At 41.6% G+C, this 24,580-nt stretch overlaps 1 protein-coding gene across 2 annotated transcripts in view; it reads left to right on the top strand.

The window, feature by feature from the left end:
- Positions 1-24,580, top strand: part of RORA (RAR related orphan receptor A) — a 700,799-nt gene that overhangs the window by 522,102 nt on the left and 154,117 nt on the right. For both annotated transcript variants that reach the window (XM_032864806.1, XM_032864807.1), the window contains exon 2: positions 908-937. In XM_032864806.1, coding sequence (XP_032720697.1) covers positions 908-937 — 30 coding nt within the window. The remainder of the gene's footprint in view (positions 1-907; positions 938-24,580) is intronic.

Here is a 24,580-nt window from a genome sequence, read left to right on the forward strand (position 1 = left end):
TACTTTCCAGAGGAGGGTTAAATAGTTCTCTTAATAACTTGAAAGAAAAAAATTTCAAGGTTAACCACAGTGCTTAGTCACAGGCTAAATGTTTTCAAGAGTTGTATTACTTTGAGCCTATTTAGTCTCAGGAATATCTCCCAAAAAGGGCAGGGCATAGAGTTTAAGATGGGCTCCTTCCGAAACAGAGATAGCATAGTTTGCACTGGAACGTGCGTTCGTGTTAGCTTTCTGTGGTCTTATGTGCCGAGTCTTGCTTAGCGGCATTCATGTGTCACCTGCTCTCCATAAATCATCTTGGACGCAGTGAGGTTGCTGACTCATGAATCCCTCGTGTTTTCATACCGTTTGTGTTAAGTTTTGGTACCGTTCACAGAGAAGTAGCAGCCATACCCCTTCTGACTTTAAGGAGTACGGACAGATAGGTACATTTTGTGGATGTTTTTCCCTTCACCGTAAAAAAATCATGCCTCCTGTGAGCAGGCAGAGTCATTTTCATTAAAAAGTAAACCCAGAATCAATGGCCACAGCTCAGTTCACTCTTGTCTGAGTAGGTTGGCATCGCTCTCTTGCATCTTAAATCTTCCCCACTCTGCCTCTATATATGATCATCTTCCTATTTAAAATGAAAACGGAGAGTCTTCTCTCACCTTGTTTAATCACTGTCCACGCTGCTTTTTACCACAGAATGTTCTAAACCGGTAGCCGGTGTTTGCCATCCCTGTCACTCGTGGTTCTGTTGTTCTGGGGCAGGTCGGGTGACGCCACCAGGTACGACTGAGACTAACCTGGCCTCTGCATTGCCGTCCAAGCAAATGCTCTCCTGAGTACACTGTGAATGACACGCTTTCCAAAAAAGCACCCACAGGACACTTTCTTACCTTTGTCATTCTTTCTTCTCTTCTAGGTATCTCAGTAACGAAGAAGACACATACATGTAAGTAATGCATTTTTTTTTTAATCCAAAGTTTTCTGAAGAGTTGGAATTCGCATATGTCTGGCTGCTGTGACCCTTCAAGTATAAACTAATGTTTCAGCTGTGATCCATGGTCAACAGAGGTCATACTTCTCTACCTGTAGTGGTCGGAAGTGGTGCATCTCCACCTGTTTGTACTGAGTGTGTGTTAAAGAGAGTCTAGCCATAGTCTGCTGAATTCTAGTGATTCAAGTCATTAGTCTTTAGAAAAATCATCAAATCTAGTCAGGAGGATCAATTAATTACTTACCGATCACCCCTATTCTGGATCCTTCTTAGAAGAGCTGGTATGTTTCTAGGAAACATCACCTGGATTTCTTTTAAACTTTGGTCTCCTTTTCCTCACCACCAGTTCACGATCTAGGCCGTTTTGTACTTGTGTCTGTGGGGCAGAGATACTGACTGGGAATCTAGGTGCTGTTGCTCGACCATGACTGTGGCCCATGAGGGCCCTGGTAAATGGCATCGGAAGTTTGATGTGGAAATGTGCGCTGGATTGACACTCTGTATTCATTCCCACTTCTCAGGTTCAACTGCTTTCATCAGTTGCCTTCATTCGAACTACACCATAAGTTTACAAACTCACGTCAATGTAAAGTGTTGTGATTTTGCAATCTGAGCAATAATGTTTGACTGTGCTTTGAACCTCAGGATGAGACTAATCCGTAATTGATGCAGGCAGTCAACTTTCACTGTACTTGACCAGCATATTTAGACTTTGAATTAGTAGTGTCATTAGAAATCGATAACTGTTTTAGACCATAGATATGTGCTACCCATGAGATGTGTTTGGGCATCCTTCTAAGGCAAGCAGTGGAGATATTTATGGCACAATTTAGGGCCGACAAAGATGTGTCCCCAAATTTTTCCTAATTACGCTTTTAAAATTTTTGGTTTCATGTGAAACATTTGGGGAAAAAAAAATCTGTGTAACATCAAAGTAGTTTATCTTGTGCCTCAGTTGATTCTTGAAATCTGCTCTTGGGCTTGTCTGTCTGTCTATCTGTATTTGTAGCAAACAAAAAAGCAAAAAAAACAAAACAAAACAAAACAAAACAAAAACACTAAAAAAAAAAAACACCCCACCAAATTTGATGGTGGCCTTTTAGGGCCCAGTCCTGCAGTCTCTCCACCTAGCTCTCCCATGGGCTTCAATAGAATGTTTGTTTGAGGAAAGAAGTAAAGGTCAGGCCCGTAACGGACACATGATCAGGACAGCTCCTCCATCTCGGAATGCACAGTTCCCGTTGGCTGTCCCTCCATCACGGTAGTCTGTGGCCCTTAGCTTTTTGGGGGTTGTTTTGTCGTCGTTGTTGTTGTTGTTCTTGCTGTTGTCGGTGCATAATTGAGCTCATGATGACTGAGAGATTGACAGTGCAGGAGACTGAAGTCCTCTGTATATCCGCAGGGCAGGCATGGTACAGAGCGCTTCCTTGCACAGCCTTGCCCATGAGCTCGTCCCTGGCCTGGAGGGACCCACTCTAGAGGTGGTAAGTAATTCAGTCTTTCTGCTAGCTCAGTCCTGGGCCTCTCCCGAACAGGAGCGGATGATTGTGCCTACTGTTTATGGTGGTTTGGGGTATGGACTCCTGGCCACCTGGCAACACAGAGAAAGCCACTGACTATTTGCATTATGACTTGGCTCTTGGATAAGTGGATAAACCACTAGTTCAACTCCACTGGATACAAAGAGTGCCCCTCACCCAATAAGACAGAGACCAGAGACGTTAGTAAATATATAGACCATCCATGCATGAGGACATTCAAGGAATTATCATCCCTGAGAATAATTTCATTGGCCTATTACAGAAACAATAACTCGTGGTCAGATTTAAATTCATGGAAGGATTTGGATGGCAGCACGGGAGTGGTAGCTAGTGAAGTAAAAGCTGGTGTTCCAGGAAGAGGCAATATAGCCAGGTTGACCTTGCAGCCAAGGCTTAACTAACCCCACCAGATATACCTGCTTGAAAAGTAGAGCCAGAGTGGGTGGACTTTGATTGCCTTTCTAACTCTGGAAATCAGCAGGAAAATTCTTAGACATCAAGCATCAAATAAGTGTCGACAGACTTAAAAGAAAGCTCATTTTATGTAATTCAAATATTAAATTGACAAAAAGAGATCAGAAATCATCTAGGTTTTTTTGGTTGATGTTTACTTTCATGATTTAGGGGAGAGGGCCCATGATAAAGCAGACCAATGACAAGTTGGGAAGAACAGCGATTTGACACAAAACTTTGCACATGCCAAGAAGAAATTGAATTGTCCAAGTTGCGTGTTAGTGCAAGTCTTCAATGCCACTTAAATGTGGAGATTGTTTTTGTCACCCAACTCAGCAGACAGCCCCTCATATTTCTGATCTTAGCATCTCTACAGGGCCTACCGCTTGTGAGGAGAAAGAAAATCAGTCAGTTCTTTCTCCCATAACAATCACCCAAATTACTTCTTCTTTAGCATCTGTCGGATTTTTCTTGAAAACCAAACTGTCCTACCTTGCCCATAAGTTTTCTTAAGAGGTTAAATTCCAGCTCCTCTTAAAGCATCTTGACATCTGTTCTTCAAAAAGTTTCACTATCAGTGAAGTGTGTGAATTCATTTTTGTACTGTCACAAGACTTCCATTTTTAGCCAGAGTTCTGGAAACCTTGGTCAAGGCTTGACTACATAATCATCAACAGCCAAAGTCACCCCACATTAGCAATTTCAATCCAGGTTTCCTAACTGCCCTCACAGAGAGATGGTTCAACTTACAAATTAACATGTACAGTTGTAGAATATATTATCAGACCAGAGTGTCAGCTCACAGGTACACCAGTCAGAGGTGTAAGAACCACAAAATGAACCTGAAGAGATGTGACACCTGATAGTATTTTAGGCCACCTCGTTATCTGGAAAGCATAGGTATTATATGCTTCTTTAAAAATAAATAAATAAATAAACAAATAAAAAATGCTTTGGGTGAGCTGAGCCAGAAATTCCCAGGAAAGGAAATCTGATTAGTATCTTCAGAGGAATTCACAAGCGTGGTCTTTGGAGAACTCAGATTCTCCAGAGTTCCTGAGAAGGGCACTGGTGGTATTTGTCATTAACTTTACTTGGCCGGTGGGGGAAGGCAAAGCTTTGAGGCTTCTAGTACAAAGTCGTCGTGACCAACCTAGTCAGAGAATGCTTTCATTTGTGATATTCTTCAATTGGTGATAGAAATTGTTGCTGTTGGTTTTGGTATGTGAGCAGAAAAGGAAGTTTTTACTTGTGGGACAGGGACCTACGAGATAAATTTTACACTGTGGTGTAGAATTTCAATTTAATCTTTGTGGTGATTATATAGCACCTGTATTTGGTTGGACACTTTAAAGATTGCTTTGACTTTGGTGTTTCACAAGTTTGTTCTGTTGTCTTTCCTGCTGAAATGGTACCATGTCGGATAAGTATCTTTTTCATGGCATCAACAGCTATTTTGGTTTTTATTATTTGCCAAGGACAACTTGTCATTTGCCCCTGACTTTTTAATCTCATTCTACTTGGATTGTTCTGCATACACTAAAATGTTAAAATATGATGGATTAGGAGGTGAAAAAGTAACAAATGCAACAGATCCTCTTAGACCTTTCCAGCTAGTAGGAAGTTTAGCATCATGAAGTCATAACCTTAACGTATATATCAGCCAAGGGCCACAGTGTAGACCTGAAGGGTACCAGGTAGACTGCTAGATAGTTTCCAGAAGCAACAGATCATTGTCACTTCCTCCTGTTCTCATCCATGTTTCTATTCTTTATTCTTCCTGTGTAAGTCTGGTCTGCTTGCTTTCTTCTACACTCAGGAACAGGCACTTACTTTACACACGTATGAAAATTGCAGGCCACTCAGTAAAGCAGCCAGAAAAATGTATCAGTTTAATACGATTTAATGTCAGTTTTCCCCAGTAAATAACAAAGTAAAATGTGCTTTGGAGTCTTCTGAAATATTTTAATTTTAACATGAATAGCCACTAACGTCAATTTAGTGCATTTTCAAATGTTTGTTTGCAGTAGGCTAAAATCAAACATATAAAATTAAAGCACTATATTATTTATAAAAAGAGTTTAGTACTCAATATTCAAAATATTTTAGTACAAATCAGAATATTTCCTTGAGAAATAATCCTTTGTATCTGTAAAAAGAAAAAGTGTTTATTGCAGTCATTTAAAGTGGAATAGGTTAATGTATTCACTTTTCACCCCTAGAGACTTGGTTTTGAATTTGACTTAGAGAAAATTAGTTTTGAGGCCTCAACCTCCTCTCCTTAGGCATTTGTTGATATCACAAAACCAACCCAACAATTTGTCACGATTGTTGCCATTTACTCAGGAGGTCCAAGAACTAAAATAACCTTATTTTCTCGTTTTCTTTTCTTGTCCTCGAGGCCATTCCTTTTGATTGTAGACTCTTAACACAGCACCTAACTTAGGGCTCACCCACACTATTTTCACAGTCCAGGAAAACTCAGGAACCATTCTTGGCAAAGCTAATGGAAGGTGCTTTGGTTATATAGTTAATAGGTTGCCGTGACAACCCATGTGACTCACGGCGTGACTCACAGCAAGTGTAATTTCAATTGCTGCTGGCAGGGTGTATCATTAGGACAGGCCTGAGAAGAAGCCACACTGAACTTCTCTTAGTAGGCTTTCATCCAGATTCCATCTACCCATTGAGAAACAGAAAAGGGGATAACCCAGTGCTCACAAAGTAGCCAAAGGATTCATTTCTTCTCCAGGCTTCCTGAGGCTACCGGCCATTCCAGACATAAAGCTTGCTGCTAATGGCATGTGACCAAAAATAGATGCGATGCTGCTGTCTTAGGGAGCTAACCAATGGACAACCATTTACTGAGGGCCTACTATGTGCCGGCAGGTTCTTTGCTCTCGAGGACCTTACAGATAGGTTGAAGGTGGGGCCTGGGGTGGGGATGGGGTAAGCGGGGTAATTCAGTCACTGAAAACACCAATGCCTCATGTACCACTTCCAGAAGATTTGGCTCACAATTGGAAAGCATACTTAGCTGCAAGTGCGGGAGAGGAGGAAGAAAATTAGACAATCCAGGATTTTGGTACCATGATCCAGGGCATACAGCAGGGTGAAAGGAAAGGGAACGATTTAACCCTGGGTGCTAAAAGCTCTCCCTGCTGAACATCTCCCATTCTTACCCAGAGTCACACCTATTTAGTCCCTTCAAGATCAGCCAGCCCAGGGAAGTAAAAAATCCCTCATACTGCCCAAAAATGTTTGCCTTGTTTAGACTCAGCCTGTGTGACTACAGCCAACTCTGCCTGAGCTTAACAGGATTTCTGGCTCATCATATTGAGATATAAATGGACTGCACTTGGCCCTGCCACTCAGTTCTTCCAAGGTAGAAGATTTGCATAACCTGAAAACCCACAGTTCATTCCATTAAAAAAAAAAAAAAAAAAAGGCCCAGAATATGTACTTAGGTGTTTCCATCAGAACCTCTAGTTGATTCAAGTTTGTTCTGTTAGTAGGACATCAGATCCATGAACTGAATTTGGAGAAGTATTTGCGTTCCCATTTCGTAACACAGGTTCAAAAGGGTAGATTGAGATGGCAAGGAGCTCCTTAAAAAGTCCATGATCCCTAGTGGGGAGAAAACACAAGTGCCTGGCCTATCGGGCACTGGCATGTACTAGAGATTATCTATTTAGTAAAACTCTTACATGTGGTTGTCTCATTCTTTAAAGAAGGCTGTGTGTCAGTGCCACCTGGGTGGCTCAGTGGGTTAAAGCCTCTGCCTTCAGCTCAGGTCATGATCTCAGGGTCCTGGGATTGAGCCCCACATCAGGCTCTCTGCTCAGCGGGGAGCCTGCTTCCCCCTCTCTCTCTGCCTGCCTCTCTGCCTACTTCTGATCTCTGTCTCTGTCAAATAAATAAATAAAATCTTAAAAAAAAAAAAAGAAAAAGAAGGCTGGGTGTCTGTTGCCGAGTTTCACATTACTATTGGTTCGGCGACAGCAGGAATCTGGGGTAGGAGGAGAAGTACTAGGAGATAGGAACTGCCAACCCTGAGTGGTTAATTCTAATAGTTCAGGTGCTCTGTTTCATGCTTTACATGCATGATCTCATGCAATCTCCTCATCAGCTCGTGAGCCTTGCTCTACCTGTGTCCCCATTTTGGATGAGCAAATTTATCCGAGAGATCAGCAACTTCAAGAAGTGAAAACGCTGGCAAACTCATCCAGCTGGTGATGGGCAGAGCCAGGACTCAGAGTAGACTGACGCCTTCCACGCACAGAAGCACCACGCCATTATCTCTGACCTCAAAGTGAGGCAGGGTCTGTGGTGCACTTACAAAGCGCTAGGTGCTTTTCTAAGCACTTCGTAAATATTTATTTATTTCATCTTTACTGCAATCTTGTCAGGTAGGTCTCGCTGCTCTCCCCACTCTGCAGGTGAAAACTGAGGCACAGGAGTCTACAGCTACCTAGGACGGGATGGAGCCAGGATTGAAAGCCACTCCACAGAGTCTCGATGCTGCTACAGTAACAAATGTCAGTCCTCAGAGTGGTCCTTCCACTCTAAACTGTAGGAAGAAAGTCCAGTGTAATTGTCATTCCTACAACTGATTCGGGTTCTTGAAACCTAGCACTATGTTACCTGTAAAGGCTTCTAAGCTTGGTGAACAACCGATTATAAAAAAGGGGGATGTTATTCCTTCTATATGAAAAAATTTCATTTAAACTAAGTGGTCTGCATAAAACCATGCTGTCTTTTTACTTCAAAATGATCTTTACTTCTCTTTTTAAGAATCTAACCTCACTTATCAAAGAACTGGCATCCACTTGATATTGTTCATACAACTCAACCGATTCCGTAATAAAATAGTTCAAATGGTTCCTTTTGCTTCCAGATAGTTCTGTCCCCCACACTAGTAGTGATGTGTATTTCTTAGAGCATGAATCTGTTTTTCACTGCCACGAAGTCTTTAATGGACCTTGATAACATTTGTAATAAATTTGTGCATTGTTCTTTGGTCAGACCGTCTTGGTATTCGTGTGTAACTTTCATTGCCACTAAGGGGTGGTATGATTCAGGATACTGTGGTTTTTCTCTGAACCCTAACCAAAAACAAACAAAACCATGAAAGTAAAAAGAATGCCTAGGGAATTGAAATACATACCAAACACATACATAAGAGAATTAAACATCTAGGTTTTGAGTATGCTTATGCATACCTGAACTTAACCTTAGATTTACAGTTATATCTGCTTCTCTCTTTATTGGGATCTGTTGTCCAAAGGCATAAAAACGTAGGAAAAACAGAGATGCTAATGTGTTTGAAACATGAAGAAACTTACTGTTCTGCATTAACTTTCTTTATAAATTACACAAATTGTTTAATAGTAACTCTGTCAGCTATGCTGCCAGGAAGTTGGTATATTTGTAGTTACATGATCCCCTTTGATTATAATCGATGTCCATATCTGCATGTTATGGTACCTGAGGTTTTTATTTCCAAGCTATTTGATGACCCTTTTTCCTGGATTCCCCACGGTGGAATGTTCTCCACTCACTTCACCTCCACCTCTGAGTAAACATTTTTCCTCTGAGAGACTGATAGCCTTTTCCCTGTATTACTTGTTCATCTCCTGGGCATTCACTTTAGCTCCTAATGTCTTAAGTAGTTGAGGAACAGGAAATGCTAGAATATGCAGGATTAAGCTGCAGATTCAGTGAAAGAGACTTACTCCGTAAATCTTTCATTTTAAATGTTATGTTTGTAGGAGAGAAGGAGGGGTTTGTATGGTAGCTAACCCAGGTCCCCGTAATCGGAGATCTGAGACAGGAAAGCTGGAAAGCAGACCATAGCCACTCCCTGGAGGAGGACCATGAGGCTGGGAGTCAGATCTTCTTCGCTTGGTATTTCTAACCCCTACTCTGTGCCCAGCGTTGCATTAGGCACAGAGTGGTATAGAAAGCTTAACTCCTAACGCTCACTCTCCAGTAGATCAGTCTGCATCTGAGGACTAAGGACAGACCCTCTCAAGGAAACTTTGGTTAATGATGGAATTGCAAGAAAATGCAGGGTTATGACACAAGTTGGATTACCTGTATGAGTTGGGGATGCTGGTGGTGAGCTGAGCTCAGTTGAGAAGAGTAGCAAGGATTAGGTGTGATCAGGTGGATCAAGGGGTGTTTGGGGATGACTGTGTAGACCTGTCTAACTAGAATAGAGTATTAACAAGGATAAGGAAGGACAAGAAGAGCAGCGATAAGGTTTCGGCTTTATCTCAGAACCAGTGGGGAGCCACAGAATGTGTGTGAAAAATACACTGACCTTTAAATAATGCTTTTATTGCCACGGTCATTTAGTGAGTGTTACATAAAGCAGATGTTCCGTACTTCAGTCCGTTTTCCGAAATCAGACGGAATTCTTATCCTTAGATAGAGGTTCTTCTCTGGCCTTTCCTCTGATCAACTATGTAGCAAAAATGCTTATGGGGCAGGAAAGATCTCGTCCAAAAAGGGAAGGCTGTTCTGATTATTAAAGAGAAAGCGCGTTTTACTTTTTCTCCATCTTCCCAGGTTTAAGGTCCAATTGTAAGACCAGTTCTTGCCGTTCCGTCGAAATCAGAAGAAAGAAATTAGCTTGAAAAATACATATGCACTTTGAATTGCGTGGCTAATGGTTCTCCTTGCTTTCTTTTATTCCTGCTGCGAATTGGCCGGAAGCTACTCTAATGCACCGGGAGCCGATGTCTTTCCAACCCTTTTTAACTCGGCCGCATGTAGCTGTGTAAAAATTTGAACCCCGAATTCTAAATCCTGCTCACCCCTTAGGTAGGCAGCTGTGTTGACTATGACTTTGTTCATCAGCACGAAGAATCATTTCCCTCACATAGCTGGACGGTACAGTCAGGGGATAATCATACTTTCTTTTCTCTTTGTTGGTATTTCTTCATTTTCCAAGAATGAGTCCCTATCGTTTCACATAAAGAACGCAAAGATCCAGATGAGGTCTTGTCATTGGCTGCACGTTCACGAAAGTCTTCGGTATATAATGAACTCTATCGCGCTAACTTATCTGTCTCTCTTACATGGTGTCTTTTTGTGTCGACAAAACTGAAAATTCACTTTCCCTCACCAAGTCGGGGCGTGGGGATAATTGATTGTTACCAGTCTCTGCTGTTAGTAGACAAGATAACACCAGTGCCTCTGGAGAACGGGTGAAAACTAAACTCTGTCCCCCGAGGCCAATGAAATAGCTGTTTGGTCCCTTGTGTGAAACTTCCTAATAACTTAACTGGGCAGCCTCTGGGTCCCTGGAGGGTTTCTCCACAAGAGTATTCCCTCTCTTTGTTAAGATTGCTTATTAAAAATGATTTTATAATGAAGTTGCCTCAAATAGCAGCTCTTTTCCTGGTTGTCCTTGAAGCTGTGGTGAAGAATCTTAGAGACAACTGTCTAGGGTTTTCCTCCTTGTTAAAAACTTCTCTTACCACTGTTACACTTGATTTTTTTTAAGGAAACAAAGTCTAACTGACACAAGTCCCTCTCCGGTTGATTATGTCGCTTAAAACCCGGTGCAAGGCATTATTGGTAGTTAAGTTTGTCATTTGGGCTCAGGAATCGAATTGATCTGCATGGATGGAGGACATTTGAGTCTGCGGTGGGAACGAGGCTGTCGGGCTTCCCTGGGAGAGCGGCGGCTGGGGAATGCCATTGCTAACTCTGTCCCCAACTCCATCCAAGGAGGGATTTCCAATTATTTTCTCTCTTTGGTCCTGGATTTATCCAATCTGCAAACTAACCAATTTCCTGCCATGGGGGACCGTCATGAAGAAGAATCAAACAATAAAAAATAATTAGTATTGCATTCCTTTCTATCCAGGTGCTGTATAGATTCAGACTTCTAACAAATGTGGGCAAGTAAGAGAAAAATCCCTTTTTCGTTGTTGTTGTCCACATCATCAGCTTGCCTTTGGGGCATGAAGAGGCTTCAATAGGCTGGTGTCCTTATTGATTTTTAAAGATTTTATTTACTTATTGGAGAGAGAGTAGCAAGAGAGAGCACGAGCAGGGGGTGGAGAAAGGGAGAAGCAGACTCCCTCTGAGCAGGGAACCGACGCTGGGCTCCATCCTAGGACCCCGGGATCATGATCTGAGCCAAAGGCAGATCATGAGCCACCCAGGTGCCTCTGTGCTGATAAAGAATGATAAAGCAGATGTCAATAGGGCTTACCATTGGAAGCATCTACTTCAGGCTTGGTGTCCCAGTGGCCAGGTGACTCAGGAAAGAGCCACAGCATAAAGTTGTTAGTGACAGGTTCAGTTTGAAGTATTTTTCTAACTTTAAATCTTGTCAGACCGTAAATCCACAGAGCAGAGTATCCCAGATGCAGCTTGTCACTCCTATTGCTTTGCAGTGTGAATACAATACACCAATAGTACAGGGGACCACTGTGAACCTTTTAGTGGGGAGATCAGTGTGGTCTGGCTGTGCTAAGAATTATAGTGTGCTAAGTTGTGCCAAGAACATGCCTTGGCTAAACGCTGTTCTCTAGGCCCAGGTATAGTCGAAAACACTCCCTTTATGTGCAACAATTCCTGCTCCTTCCTTTCTCAAATAAAAAGAAAAGAAACAGAAGGACTATATGACCTGCTCTGGAATCCCACTGCCAGCAGGATCTTCTTATTCCCTCGCCTTAATAACCTTCTTTGCAGTACCTCAGGAGTCTACACTTCTTAGTCTGGTGCTCAAGGGCCTTTGCAATCTGGTCTTAATCTTTCTACTGCTCATTTCTTGACTTCTACGCTGGTAGTTTCTGTCATCCTCAGTGACCAGTTTCTGCAAGGTTGTACATGGGCATACCTCATTGCCTTTGCTTCTATTGTATCTTGTTTGTCCTGGAATGCCCCTCACCAGCTTCGGGACCTGTAGAATTCTTACTGTCCCACCAAAGGCCAACACAGATAGCTCTGCCATGCAAAGCCTTCTCCGACCACCAACCCTCCCCCCTTTGTTAAACTGCAAAGTAAGCTTTGTTACAGCAGCTTCTCTGCCCTCCACAGTACATGGTTAAGGTGACAGTACAAAAAGTCTATTGTAGAATAGTTGTTGTTTATGTAGCTTTGTCCTAGACATGCTTTAATTATCTTTAAATCCTTTAGGCTTAGCAGAATGATTGGTATCTACTATGTGTTCAATTAATATCTGTAGATTTTACATAAGAGTGTCTGTGCATGTGTGTGTTGTGTGTTGTACATGCACAATTTGATGACCTCATGTTCTTCTTGCAAATTTGAATCTCGGGAAAAATAATTAATCTTTTCATTGTTAACAGCAAAAAGGAAGAACAGATATTTAATATTTGAAATTATCTTGTGAGATTTGTTCTGTATTCTTTTGGAAACCAATACTACAACTCAAAGGGCTCCTTGATATTTGGCAACTTACCCATGTATCTAGAGTCTCAGTTTTAGGACTGGTTGCTTTAAAGTTTCTCTTTGCAGACTGAAGACCAAATCTCATCCAGAAGGCTTAAGAGTACTTACTTTTGTTCTAAAATGAAGAACGTGTTATTTTTCTGATTGACCTCTTAAACAACATTTGTCTGCATTATCAATACAAAATGTTATAAGCTACATACTCAGATTTACAGAGTGAAAAAGAAAGAGACATTTTCAGTTGCCATTGTCATCTACTTAAAGGCAAAGGAGGGGGCATCTGGGTGTCTCAGTCGATTAAGCATCCAACGCATGATTTGGGCTAAGGTCATGATCTCATGTGTCCTCGGATCCAGTCCTACCTCAGGCTCTGAGCTCAGCAGATGTCCGCTTGAGATTCTCCTTCTCCCTTTGCCCCTTCCCCCATACACTCACACTCTCTTTATCTCTCTCTAAAATAAATAAATACATATTTTTTAAAAAATAAAGGCAAAGGAGAAAACAACCTGCTAGAGAAAAGAATCTGCCAATCTCTCCACGAATGGGAAGTATATCCTGTCAAGGAAAATATCCTGTATTTGTCTGGTGTGTAGAGGGAGAAGTGATCCTGATATGTTAAACAATTTGGGAAGTAGATGCTTCGATAATCCTAGATTACTTACTGAGTCTGAAGGTAAATTCTGGAAACAAGTGACATTTATTTGTTCAAAGCCAGAGCACATGACATTGCTGTGTTTGTCTGGTCTGGAATGTAAGTGTGTTTCCTTAACTTAGCAGGGACCAGTGATTTCAAAACTCTGGCCCACTTCAGAAGTAGCTGCTCACAACCATGGTTTCTGTCTCCCTTTCCTTGGAATCCTCTGCCTTTTAAACTTTAGGAACAGTTTCCTCCCTTCTTTTGTTTGTAACTTTTTCCCGAGTCAAAACAAGAGGAGCCAAATTATCCCCTGCAGTATCAATTCCTTGAGTGGAAACCTTGCTTATAAATGAGAGGATGAGCTGTGACCCAATAAAAGAATCTATTTTTATTTTAATTTTAATTTATTTCCTGGTGGCCCTTTATGCCTCCTTAGGCAATGACCTAACCAATTCTATCTTAACACTGATTTTTTTTTCCTTCCAAGGTCAAAATGCACTTTGGAATTATTATAAGAGGAGAGTAAATGTTTTCTTGCCTCGAATGGAAAGCCCATCTCTTCATAGGAAATGTAAAGTCTGGCTTTCTCAGCTTCACACTCATTCTGTCGTGAGGCTTTTATCAGCAAGCTAAAGGAGAACAAGAGGAAGGAAGATCTTTGATTTCTGGTGGAAACACCATCTCTTGTGGCCTCCTTCATCCCTCCCCTTTCTCAGATGGGAGTCTTTAATAACGCAGTGAGAGGAGCGGTCTTCATCTTGGGCTGCAGTTTCGCACAGCCAAGTGCAATCAAAGTCGAAACTGTCCTAGAAGGCACTCAACCTGTGGTTTTCCAGGTGGGACAAGGGAAAACGGCTACACCATCACACATAGACCCATACCCCCACACGCGTCCCACCCCCTGCCACACATACTCACACAAAAGAGTTCTGACCGCCATCTCGAAATCAAAGAATTTTCCGTGGCCTGATTTGTGGAAGTTACCTAATCCTGCCTATAATTGGGGTGATTTGAGAGATGGGAAAATGTTCTCATTTTCATTATGGGAATCACTGGGGGACAGTATCATTGATAAGAATATGCATTTATTGCCCTAAATTGCTTTACCTGAGATACTACTGGTATGTTTCACTTAAGTTAAATTTCTAATGAACAAAATGACTGATGTGGGTCCCATTCTCAGAGATTCTCCCAGGGCTCAAGGTACTCTTTAACGGTCAGTGAGTTCTTCTTCATTCATCCCAGAGTTTTACTTATAAGGAAAAATTCCAGAGTTGAGTTGAGTTAATTAATGCCCCCGAAACACAGAAGAGCCAACTTCTAACATTCTGCACAAGGATCTACACGCTGTCCATGGTTCGTCTATATTAATACAGTAGTAAAACCTCATCACAGAGTTCCTTACATTGTAGGATCACCATTAAGTGAGCTCACCTTGTCATGCCAAACTTAGACAACTTCTGGAACCAACCTTCTCAGCATAAAGGCCAGGCTGGGTCTACCTCACACCAAAGAAAGTGAAGTTCTACCATATTCTCATCTAAAATTCATCATGATTCCTAACTTGTCACCCCTACCTTTAAATAAATGGGTAGCTTAGATTGGGTTCCCCAGAGAATAGACTCCGACCTGTGCCTACAGGAAGTTGATTGGGGAGTGCTCTTAGGAACAACACCTGGAAGGGGTGAAGGAAGCTGGATTGGGAGGAGAAACTAACCTGACATGCACTTGCAGCCCGAGTTCAGCAGATGCTGCAGGGAGAGGAGAAACGGGGATAATGCTTGAGATATGTCCTAAATTGAGTCAAGGGGATTGGATATTCTACTCTGCACCAACTAGCCCCAGAATGCCAGCTGGCCACAGGGAGGGGCGTAACATTGGCGAAGGCAAGCTCCGCTTAGCTGAAGGCAAGTCTCTGGTGTGAAACATTTGCAGTCAACACTCCAGGCCCCAAGGAGAATAAGGCCCTCGATTCTGGAAGGAGGGAGGAATCTGGGTGGTGCCCCACAGTATCACTTTAGGGGGGCCAAAATAGACATTAAATTTAACTTTGGTGAAAAACATGTTTGCTGTATTTAAAATGACACACATTTTATTGCTTAGCTAGGATGTAAACTAATAAAATACATGCTTGGCCTCAAGCATATAGTATACCAGAAGAGCAAATGCTAAAGAAAAAAAATATGTGTTTTTTTGGTGTTTGTTTGTTTGTTTGTTTTTTCCTGTTTAGTAAGGTTCTTCATTAGAATTTCTGGTCCTGGACGTGTGCATTATAAATCATATGCTTGTGCAATTCCATGTAATGTTTTATTTTTCCACACATGGACATTCCAGAGTGTTAACACATTTTTCTCAATTATAAACATAAATAACGCATTTCCAACTCTTCCACCTCATGTGGAATGTAGTCACATAGTAACAAAGAGAATGGCTGCAAAGAACCAGTTATACATATTACACATTACTTTTCAGATTTTGACAGTCACTTCTGTCTTATATTTGAGATACAGTTTCTGAAATATTTTGCAGGCCCTTTTTGTGTATATAATGTCTCTCTTTCTAGTGGTTTATGGAGCTCCACCCTCATTTTGTCTGTTAGCAACTCTTTGCAGATGAACTCAGGATTAAGCTGGAGATTAGTGGTGGCTGTCAAAGAGGAGAACCTTCATGAGCCAATAATCCCATCCCCCAACTGTTGTCTTACAAAAAAAGCTTCTCAGGAGTATTTAGTGATAAGGTACACGATGAATTTTAGATTCCTTCCTCAAAATTTTGACCTAAACTCTGATTTAGTGAAATTTGACTTCAATTTGACTTCTAAGAATGAGAGTTCCCAACAGGAGAAAATCAATCCAAACTGTGTTCATAGAGTATTATATCAGGAGAGAAAGAACAGTTTCCACTCTTTCCTCCGTTGTTCAAAATACATCTCCCACCACCAACTCCCAAAATTCTAAAGCCCCAAGTGTTCCTTCATGTAATTGTCGTAGTTCAGAATACCCCTATTCCTTCCAGAATCAGAAGCTCGAGACACCTTGCAGATCTGAACAAGGCTTTCCGGTTTCAGAGATCCTGAAGGTTCAGATGTATATCTGAACCTGTAGAGTTCAGTTGGAGTCAGGATTTATCTAAGTGGAATTCAATCTGTCTTGCTTTCCTAGGTTTATTTTCTGTGCCTCTGCCTTGGAAAAGAGGGGCCGTTTCAGGTTGATAGTGAAGTTAATTCAGATTATTCTTTCCCTTACTCAAAGAGAATCAATAGACTGTAGAAACTCTTTACCTGGCCTAAAAGCTTCCATGGTTCCAGCAGCTCCTAACTGGGGACATCCCCAGCCGTTCTTCTGGAGATCCCTGTGTCTGAACCCTGTGAAAGGGATTCTAATGGTGCCCGTGGATGTCCATGGCAGCCTGATCAATCTGGCCTGGGTATTACCATAATAATTACAGGGTCCTGACAGCAGATTTTCAAGTGGCAAAATTACTGGGAGGACCATCTCCTGTAACTCACCCTTGGGAGAGGAACCCCCCGTATGCTCTACCAAGTAACCCAACTAAATTTGCCATTTCACAGATGTCTGACCCAACCCATCCAATTACATGTGTTGTGTAACCACTCCACTTCTTTATAAGACAAACTGATAGTTAGTGTAAATTACAGTGATTTTTTTTAATATAAAGGTAGCTAATGAGCTGAAATGTAGTTGCTATTTTCAATGGACAGTGTGAACGTGCTCAATTTTTTCCTGGGAAAAATAATAACTCCATGTATATGTATATGGCTGTGTGTGTGTGTGTGTGTGTGGCTTTGCTTTTTTTTTTTTTTTTTTTTTGCCAGAATTTCAGTGAGTGATTCACATTACTGTCGATTACACACCCTTGTTATGTATTACATCCAGCAGGCAGCTGTCCAGGAAAACACAAGTCTGAAAATGCTTCTGTTTTAAGAAAATTAAATTCATCGTTGCTCCTCCTATGGGCATGTGCAGCAGGCAGGAAGCCTCCGCTTTCTTGCCAAACAAAGGGATAAGGCCTTGCCTTCCTTTATCTGGATTAAATAGGCAGTCTGACATCTTGAGATCTTGATACCAATGCCCAGATGCAGGGCTTGGTTTTGGTTTCTAAATGGTCTTTTTTTGTTGTTTGTTTCCGTGTGTGTTACAAAACACAGATTGGTGTTATAAAACAGTATTTCTAGTTATGAGTCACTCACAGCAGTGCCTGTGTGTTACCAGAGGCTGCATGAGGCTGAATGTAGAAACGGTCGCTTTCCTCCTTCCCAAACTCAGCCTGTGACAGCTTAGGGCTCTTAGCCCTATTTACAAAACAGGCCTCCTTGTCTCTATATTCACTCAGATGTCTTTTTTTTTTTTTTCCTTTTTTTTTTTAAACTTTGGGTAAAACTACAGCTGAAAATGCCACATCTGCTTTGGGGCTGCTCTATGGTCCAGGAAATTCAGCTTTTGTATCGGCAAAATGAGGACTGCCAGGCTTTCTCAGGTGTATTCTTCCTGGGACTCTTACAAAGTTTAACAGAACATCCTTAAGGCAGGCAGGTAAAGTGGCCTAAATCGTTCGTGCATTTGAGAAAATTATGAGAATTAGTTGATGTTTCCAGTTCTGAGGCTTTAACTACATTTGAATCTGATTCACAGAATCAGACACTTCAAATAACGAAATACTGGCTAACTTTGAAGCTCAGCATCACATTATCTGTGTTCCAGTTATATTGTGTCTAAGTAATGGTGGGATCTAAAATAAACATTTGAAAGACAATTTTGATTTGAGTGAAATCAGTTTACCTCTGCCCTTATTTAGATGCAGAGTCAAGCCAAAAATTGAAAAAAGATTTTTTTTTTAGAAGATGGATGGAATTTGGATATGGACTGGTATTTTAGATGCTATTAAAGAATATTTCCTTAATATTTTCAAGTGTAGTAATGACATGATTTCTATCAGAGATGAAGACTGAAGTAGTTAGAGGTGAAGCAACAGCATATCTGAGATTTACTTTAAAATGCTCCAAAAAAATAAAAATTTAAAAAATTAAAAAAAAAAAAAAAAAACAATATATTGAGATGGGGCTGGGAATAGGTGAAACAAGAGTAGGAAAACATTTATTTTACCAGGAGGGAGAGGGCGAGTCCATAGAGCTGTATTCAAGTTTTGTGTGAATGTGAAATTTTTTTAGTAGATGAACTTTTTAAATTCACCTTCTTGTCTGTGATTTCTGAGGTGATTAGATTTACAAAGGAAGGTTGACCACCTTGGGTCATTAGTATTTGATGAGAAAAAGGTGACACCAATGAGCATATCAGGTTTGGAAAGTTGACAGTGTTCTCTTAAACTACATAAATCCCTGCATCTCTAGAAAAATTATGTATTAGTTGTTAGCATACATGCTAATAAAAGTTACCTTTTATAATAAAGTTCCCTCACCTTTGCTTCAGGTTGGAAAAGGATATGTGTGTTAGCTGCTCTTGTTTTTTTAAGTTTCTCCATTGTTCTGGTCATGAAGACCCAGATTTGAGAGTGGATCGGAGAGAGAATCAGGCAGTCTGCACCGCCCCTATGCGATCTGGAGACGTTTTCTCAGGGAGGTAGAACGCGTCTTGTTCAGAAGCAGTTGCACTGGCTTTTACAGAAGTAGAAGCAAGACTGGAACCCTTCAACTCTGTCATACCACCTCAGTCCTGTCCTTTAAAATACTCATTAACAAGCCACCCTCTGGGGATCAAAGCAGTTTTCTAAATCCAGACCAGGGACTGCATGTGAGATGTTCATTCCGGTAGTGTGGCCCCAAATTATCTTTTCCTTTATTGAACGCCATTTCCAAGTTGTATGATAAGTCCCAGAAGTGGAGGTTTTAAATTCTGTTCTTGTTAATGCTCTGCAGCAAGTTTACAGCATGTTCTTCCTCCTCGAGCTTTCTAGACTTTCTGTCAGTGGTGGTCAGTAGATTCAGGTGACGGTCTAGGCTGACAGGAGGATGCACCTGGCCAAGTGATTCCACGAGGACCAGCAGCCACTTCGGTAATGCCTTTCCAAAGTCCTTTTGTAGTTGAAGCTGAAATTCCAAACATCACAATTGAAATAGGGACGTTTTTCTTCGAATGGAAAAAAGAATTCTGTTTTGTATTTGTGGCCAAATCCTTTAAGCTCAGACTTCCCTGCTAAATTTTGTCTCCTTTGCATTGTACTTCATAATAGCTCGTTGGGATAAAGTAGACGATCCGATTAGCATTTATAAAATAATTGTTACCCAGTCCTTTCAAGAGTTTTACAAAGAGCAACCCTCTGATTGTTGAAATTATTTGTATGATAATACAAATAGGTGGGGAAATATAAATAGAGACAGAAGAACTTTGTCCCATTGGTATGGTCTCTGAGGAGACCAAGCACAGGGGTTGGTACTCTCTTTCTCCTATCCATTACTCAGAACTCTGGATTCTCTTATCTGTCGGATGCCCAAGAAATAGAGATTTCATGTGTTCATTCAGGAATCATCCTGACTTACTGAACTCCTAATAGGTAGAAGGCACTAGGGATATAGAAAGAAAATATTGGGGCACCTGGGTGGCTCAGTAGGTTAAGTGTCTGACTCTTGGTTTCGGCTCAGGTCATGATCTCAGGGCCGTGAGATTGACCCCTATGTCGGGCTCCACACTGGGCATGGAGTCTACTCAAGATTCTCTCTCCACCCCCTCTACCCCCACACATGCATGCGTAGTCTCTCTCTCACACACAAGTGCTAAGGAAAGAGATTGTACATCTGCCTCCTGACAGGGGCCTCCTGAAAATCATGTTGGATGAAGATCTAGCCAAGAAGTATTTCAGAGCATGAAGGAAGGTGAGGGAATCGCTGAGAGAGCATTCCAGGGAGAGGTAAATGGAAGTATGGTGTGAGCACCTGGCTATTTGTCTGTGTCCAAGGTATATTTAATCCTCAGGATTTGAAAGCTCATTTCATCTTTCACTTTTTTTTTTTTTTTCAAATTATACCTCCTAGAAGACATTTACTTAACTTACCTAGAACTCAAGATAAAAATCCTATACAGGAGTTTACAATTAGCCAGATAAAAACAGGGCAGTACTTGATTTCCATTTCAGGCTCCCAAGGGGAAGTTTTGAAGAGGTCCCCACTCCGGCTTAGCTTCTCAAGAATGGGCTTTGTCGTCAGTACAGGGAGTTCTGTTCCTTTTCTGGACCTTCAACTGCAGTGTAATCTAACAGGAACTAACTCCTCTCATTTTCCAGAGGCGAAAGAATCGCTTCCCTTGGTTTTGTTCATGGAAATATGCTTTGTCCCATTGGCCAGAGCGCTCGTGGATTCCTCGTTGGTCATTGACCTGGAGAGGGCTGGTTTTCTCTGGAAGGTGGTCAGAGGCATCACAAGCCACAGTTAGACACAGTGAGATGTCCACGTCCAAAATAAGAGGAGAAGAAGGGGAAAATGGGGAGGTAATAGGGGTGTGGGGGAGGAGGAGGAAAAGAAAGAAAAGTAGGAAATGCATAGGTAGCTTTGGAGCTCACCCAGAGACTTCTTACATGAGCTGACCTCCAAGCTGTCTTCTGGAGACAAGGCCTTTTATTTTGTTCAGGAAACCCTGGAGATTTGTGGTTTCTAATATTCACGGTGCTATGTGCCAACCCACATAGCCAATTTTGCAAGCAAGTAGCACTGCCGACACATGACCCATATTTCTCACAAATCCCACTATTCAGTGGTCTTTCTAGTCTTCTAATTATACCAAAAAAAGAGTCTCTAGTGGGTAATAATCTCCCTTTGCTAATACTTTGTAGTTGGGTTCCAAACCAAGACCTTTCCTCTATCACAGCTTGAGTATGTTATTTTTATTTTAGAGCTAGTCACGACTAATGGAAGGGGGGGGAGAGAGTCTCTTGGCCTCCTGGGGTGGTGGTCAATGGATTTATCCTTTACTCTTCCTTCCTTTTCGACCCAGTGCCTCATTTGGTTTGGCTTGCCTGGGCAGACGGTGAGATACCTGCTCAGAAGATCTCATTCAACATGCATTGTGTGGTCCGGCTTGGTGGTTTATTTTTTTCAAATCAGATACTCAAATAGGGTGTGTTGTGGAATCCTTTAACTAAATTATAGTGCAAATACTTGGCTTCAAGGAATGTTGGAAAAAAAGGAAAAATTTCACTACGTAATAAGTTTGATTAATATCATACAAAATTTTTAAAAAGAATCTCAATGGTCAGTGACTTAAAGATTCCTTTTGCATCTATAACTCTTACATTGAGCTTATCTCTGTTGACATTGTGTCATAATTTCTTATGGATTATCTCCCCTAGACTGTAAACATCTTGAAGGCAAGATCGGTGTCTATTTTTGTGTGCCTCAAACTCCTTACACCATCATATAAGATGGGGGTGCACATTGGATCCAGGACTCAGAACCTCAGTCTGGGGTCTGTCAGCCAGCCTGACCTGGCAAACTCCAAACGGGCCTCACTTTCCCTCATCTACAAAGTAAGGAAACAGGACGAGATGATCCCCAAGGTCTCTGCCTTCCTAACTTATAATTCAGAGAGTCAATTAGATCTTGAATTGGGAGAGCTGGAGTTATTTTCAGGCTTTATCATTAATTTTTCTTTGTTCCTGTATCTCAAAAATGGATTACCTAAATTTCTCCACTTTGGTAGAAGGTATTGATTTTACCTCTATGATAAATCGAAAAGAATCCTGAATGAGAAGTTACTCTAAATCACTAATATCACCATTAAGTGTTAATAAGTTCCTCAGGGAAACTGTTCTTCAATCAGCCAGAATAGCTTAATTTGTTTTTATTTAAATTAAAAGACTTGCAAGAACCGAACAAGTGAGAGAGTCCCAGGAAAGGTGAGGTATATTGCTGTGGTCTGCAGTCTCTGTGGCCAAAATATGTGTATCATATACATCTGTGGCTGAGGTTGGAGGGTTTTCTCCTTTGCTCTTGTTTCATTTAAATGGGTGAAATCTGATTGAAATTAACATCCAGGGAGGCAAAGAAAGCAGAGGTGGTGGGAGACTAACTTCTACTGTAGAAGGCTTTGGGAGGCGATGAGGGGGCTGGTCACATTTCTACACTGGCTCTGAATGTCATTCATCCTACCACTACTTGTTGAGTGCCTACTATATACCAGACATTTTTTTCAACATGCTGGTATTTGCGAGTATTGTACAATATGGATGCTGCCTCTTCTTCCTCCCTGCCTCCCCGGTTCTTTGAGTCCCTGGAAGCACTAAATAGATATTTGTAAAGGAATTGGCCTCTAAATGCTTTTTATCATGCTCTCTGGTCTCTTCCACCTGCTCCCAGGAAAGAGCTTGCTAGCCCTGAAAAGCTAATACAAAGCTGCCTAAATTCTGGGGCCAGGTCGTGGATAACCAGGCAATCGTACCCCGAGCTGAGCCTTTAAAAAAAAAAAAAAAAAAAAAAAGTTTTTCTCGTCCTCAGAAATCAGGAGTTTTTTAAACCCACAAATGTTACCATGAATTGGGTACATTATAATTTTCATGATTTCCTTTCTTCACATTTTCAATCCATTCAGTAAATATCAGTTTATGAGTCCGTATTATATGCCAAGCACCATGCTGGTCATGAGAGATGGGATAAATAGGAAGCAAGTTCATTAGTTTCCTAATGCCTCCATAATACATTATCACAAGCATGAGGCTTATAACAATACAAATTTATTCTCTTAATGTTCTGGAGGTCAAAAGTCCAAAAGTGGTTTGATTGACCTAGAATCAGGGTGTTGGCAGGGCTAGTTCCTTGAGAGACTCTATGTAGGGCTTCCTGACTTTCCCAGCTTCAGATCCACCTGTATTTCTTTCCTCATGGTGCCTCTGTCCTTCTCTGAAGCCTGCAGTGTAGCATCTTCCAGCCTCTCTCTGTCCCTCCGCTTCTGTGTGTCTCTGACCCTTCTGCTTCCCTCTTATAAGGACCCTTGTGATTACATTGGACCCACCAGGATAATCCGAAATAATCTCCCCATCTCAAGGTCCTTAACTTAATCACAGCAGCAGAGTCCCTTCTGCATCTAAAATAACATGATGACAATTTCCAAGGATTAGGAGGTGGCCATTTTAGGGGGAGGAGGGGCCATTTTTCAGCCCACTGCAACAAAGCACACAGCCTTTGACACCTCAGAGAGCATAGGGTTCTAGTCACCTGGGCAAGGAAAAACTGGGGTGGGTTTTTTGTTTGCTTGCTTGCTTGCCTGCTTGTTTGTTTTTGATGCTTTATTCTAGCCGTAAAGTTTCAGTGGAAATAAATATGGAGAAAATATGTCTGTTACATTCAAAGTGTGTCAAGGTTAAAAATAAATCTTCCTCTTATAAAATGCTACCTTCAAAACAGAACATTAACTGTACCATCCAACACATAAATCTAAACTGTTGCATTATCCAAATCTCAGCAGGAAATGATTGGAATCTTTACTTGCAAAGGGAAGAAGTAAGACTCCTCTCTCCTTAGCCTGTGAGAAACTTTAGTCAACAAGTCTTTCTTCAGTAGCTACTTTGATTAAAATGATAGGCATTCCGAATCCCAACGATCCAAAGAAGCAGCTTCCATGGGAGAAGAAGAGACGCCACTTCTTCATCATTAAGTGCTGGCTACAAAAGGTCAGGGTTCTCCTGGTAGAATTCATGCTCTCATCGAGACTTTAATTGTCCCTCAAGTTCTTTGTAGTTTTGAAAATTTGAGCATGAAAAATAATGCCCTAGGGTATCTGAAACATAAATTTTAACATTAGGCAAAAAAGGGAACCAACCTGGAGGGGGAGGATCTGGCTACAAAGCAAGAAATATAATATCAGAGACCAAAAAAAATGAGGCCAGGTGGCTAAAACATGGCCTGCTAGACAGATAGAGTCAGATTCTGGACCAGAAGCCACCAACAGCCACCAAAAGAATACAGTGTAACGAAAAGTCCAGAGGCCGCAAAGGCATTACCTTGGGGATCACATTTCACCTCTACCACCACATGGGAGTCATGTGGCTGTGAGCAGGCTGTGTAAACTTCCTGAGATTCACCTGTAAAATGGGGATACAGTAGTACGCAGTTGAATAAATAAGATCTGTGGGTACAAGCCCAGGCTTTCCCAGAATCTGGCTGATCGATGAGCCGTCAGCAATGACAGTCATTTGGAAGCAGGGTGAGGATGACAGTCCTGGCCTTGGCACTCCTGTCATGCCGCATGCATGATGGTCTTCATCTTCTGCAGCCCTACCCCCATGTAAGGCTGCCCTTGATGTTCACTTTGGCCAAATAGAAGTTACCATTTGCAAGGTACACTTATGATTTCCTTCATGGCCCAGGCATGTTCAGACACACACACACACACACACACACACACATACACAGTCTCCCAGAGGTCGACCCTGTGTCTATGACTCATACGTGGCAGCCAATTTTCCAAGCAAACTCAAGCACTCTAACAAGGGTTTGGGCTTTGCCCAATCAGTTGGGATTTGTCTGCAGGCTCATAGGTCATTGCCCCTAGCAAGCTAAAAAATTCACTT

This window comes from Lontra canadensis, unplaced genomic scaffold, assembly GCF_010015895.1.
Source record: "Lontra canadensis isolate GAN:19392208 unplaced genomic scaffold, GSC_riverotter_1.0 scaffold28, whole genome shotgun sequence".
Lineage (NCBI taxonomy): Eukaryota > Metazoa > Chordata > Mammalia > Carnivora > Mustelidae > Lontra > Lontra canadensis.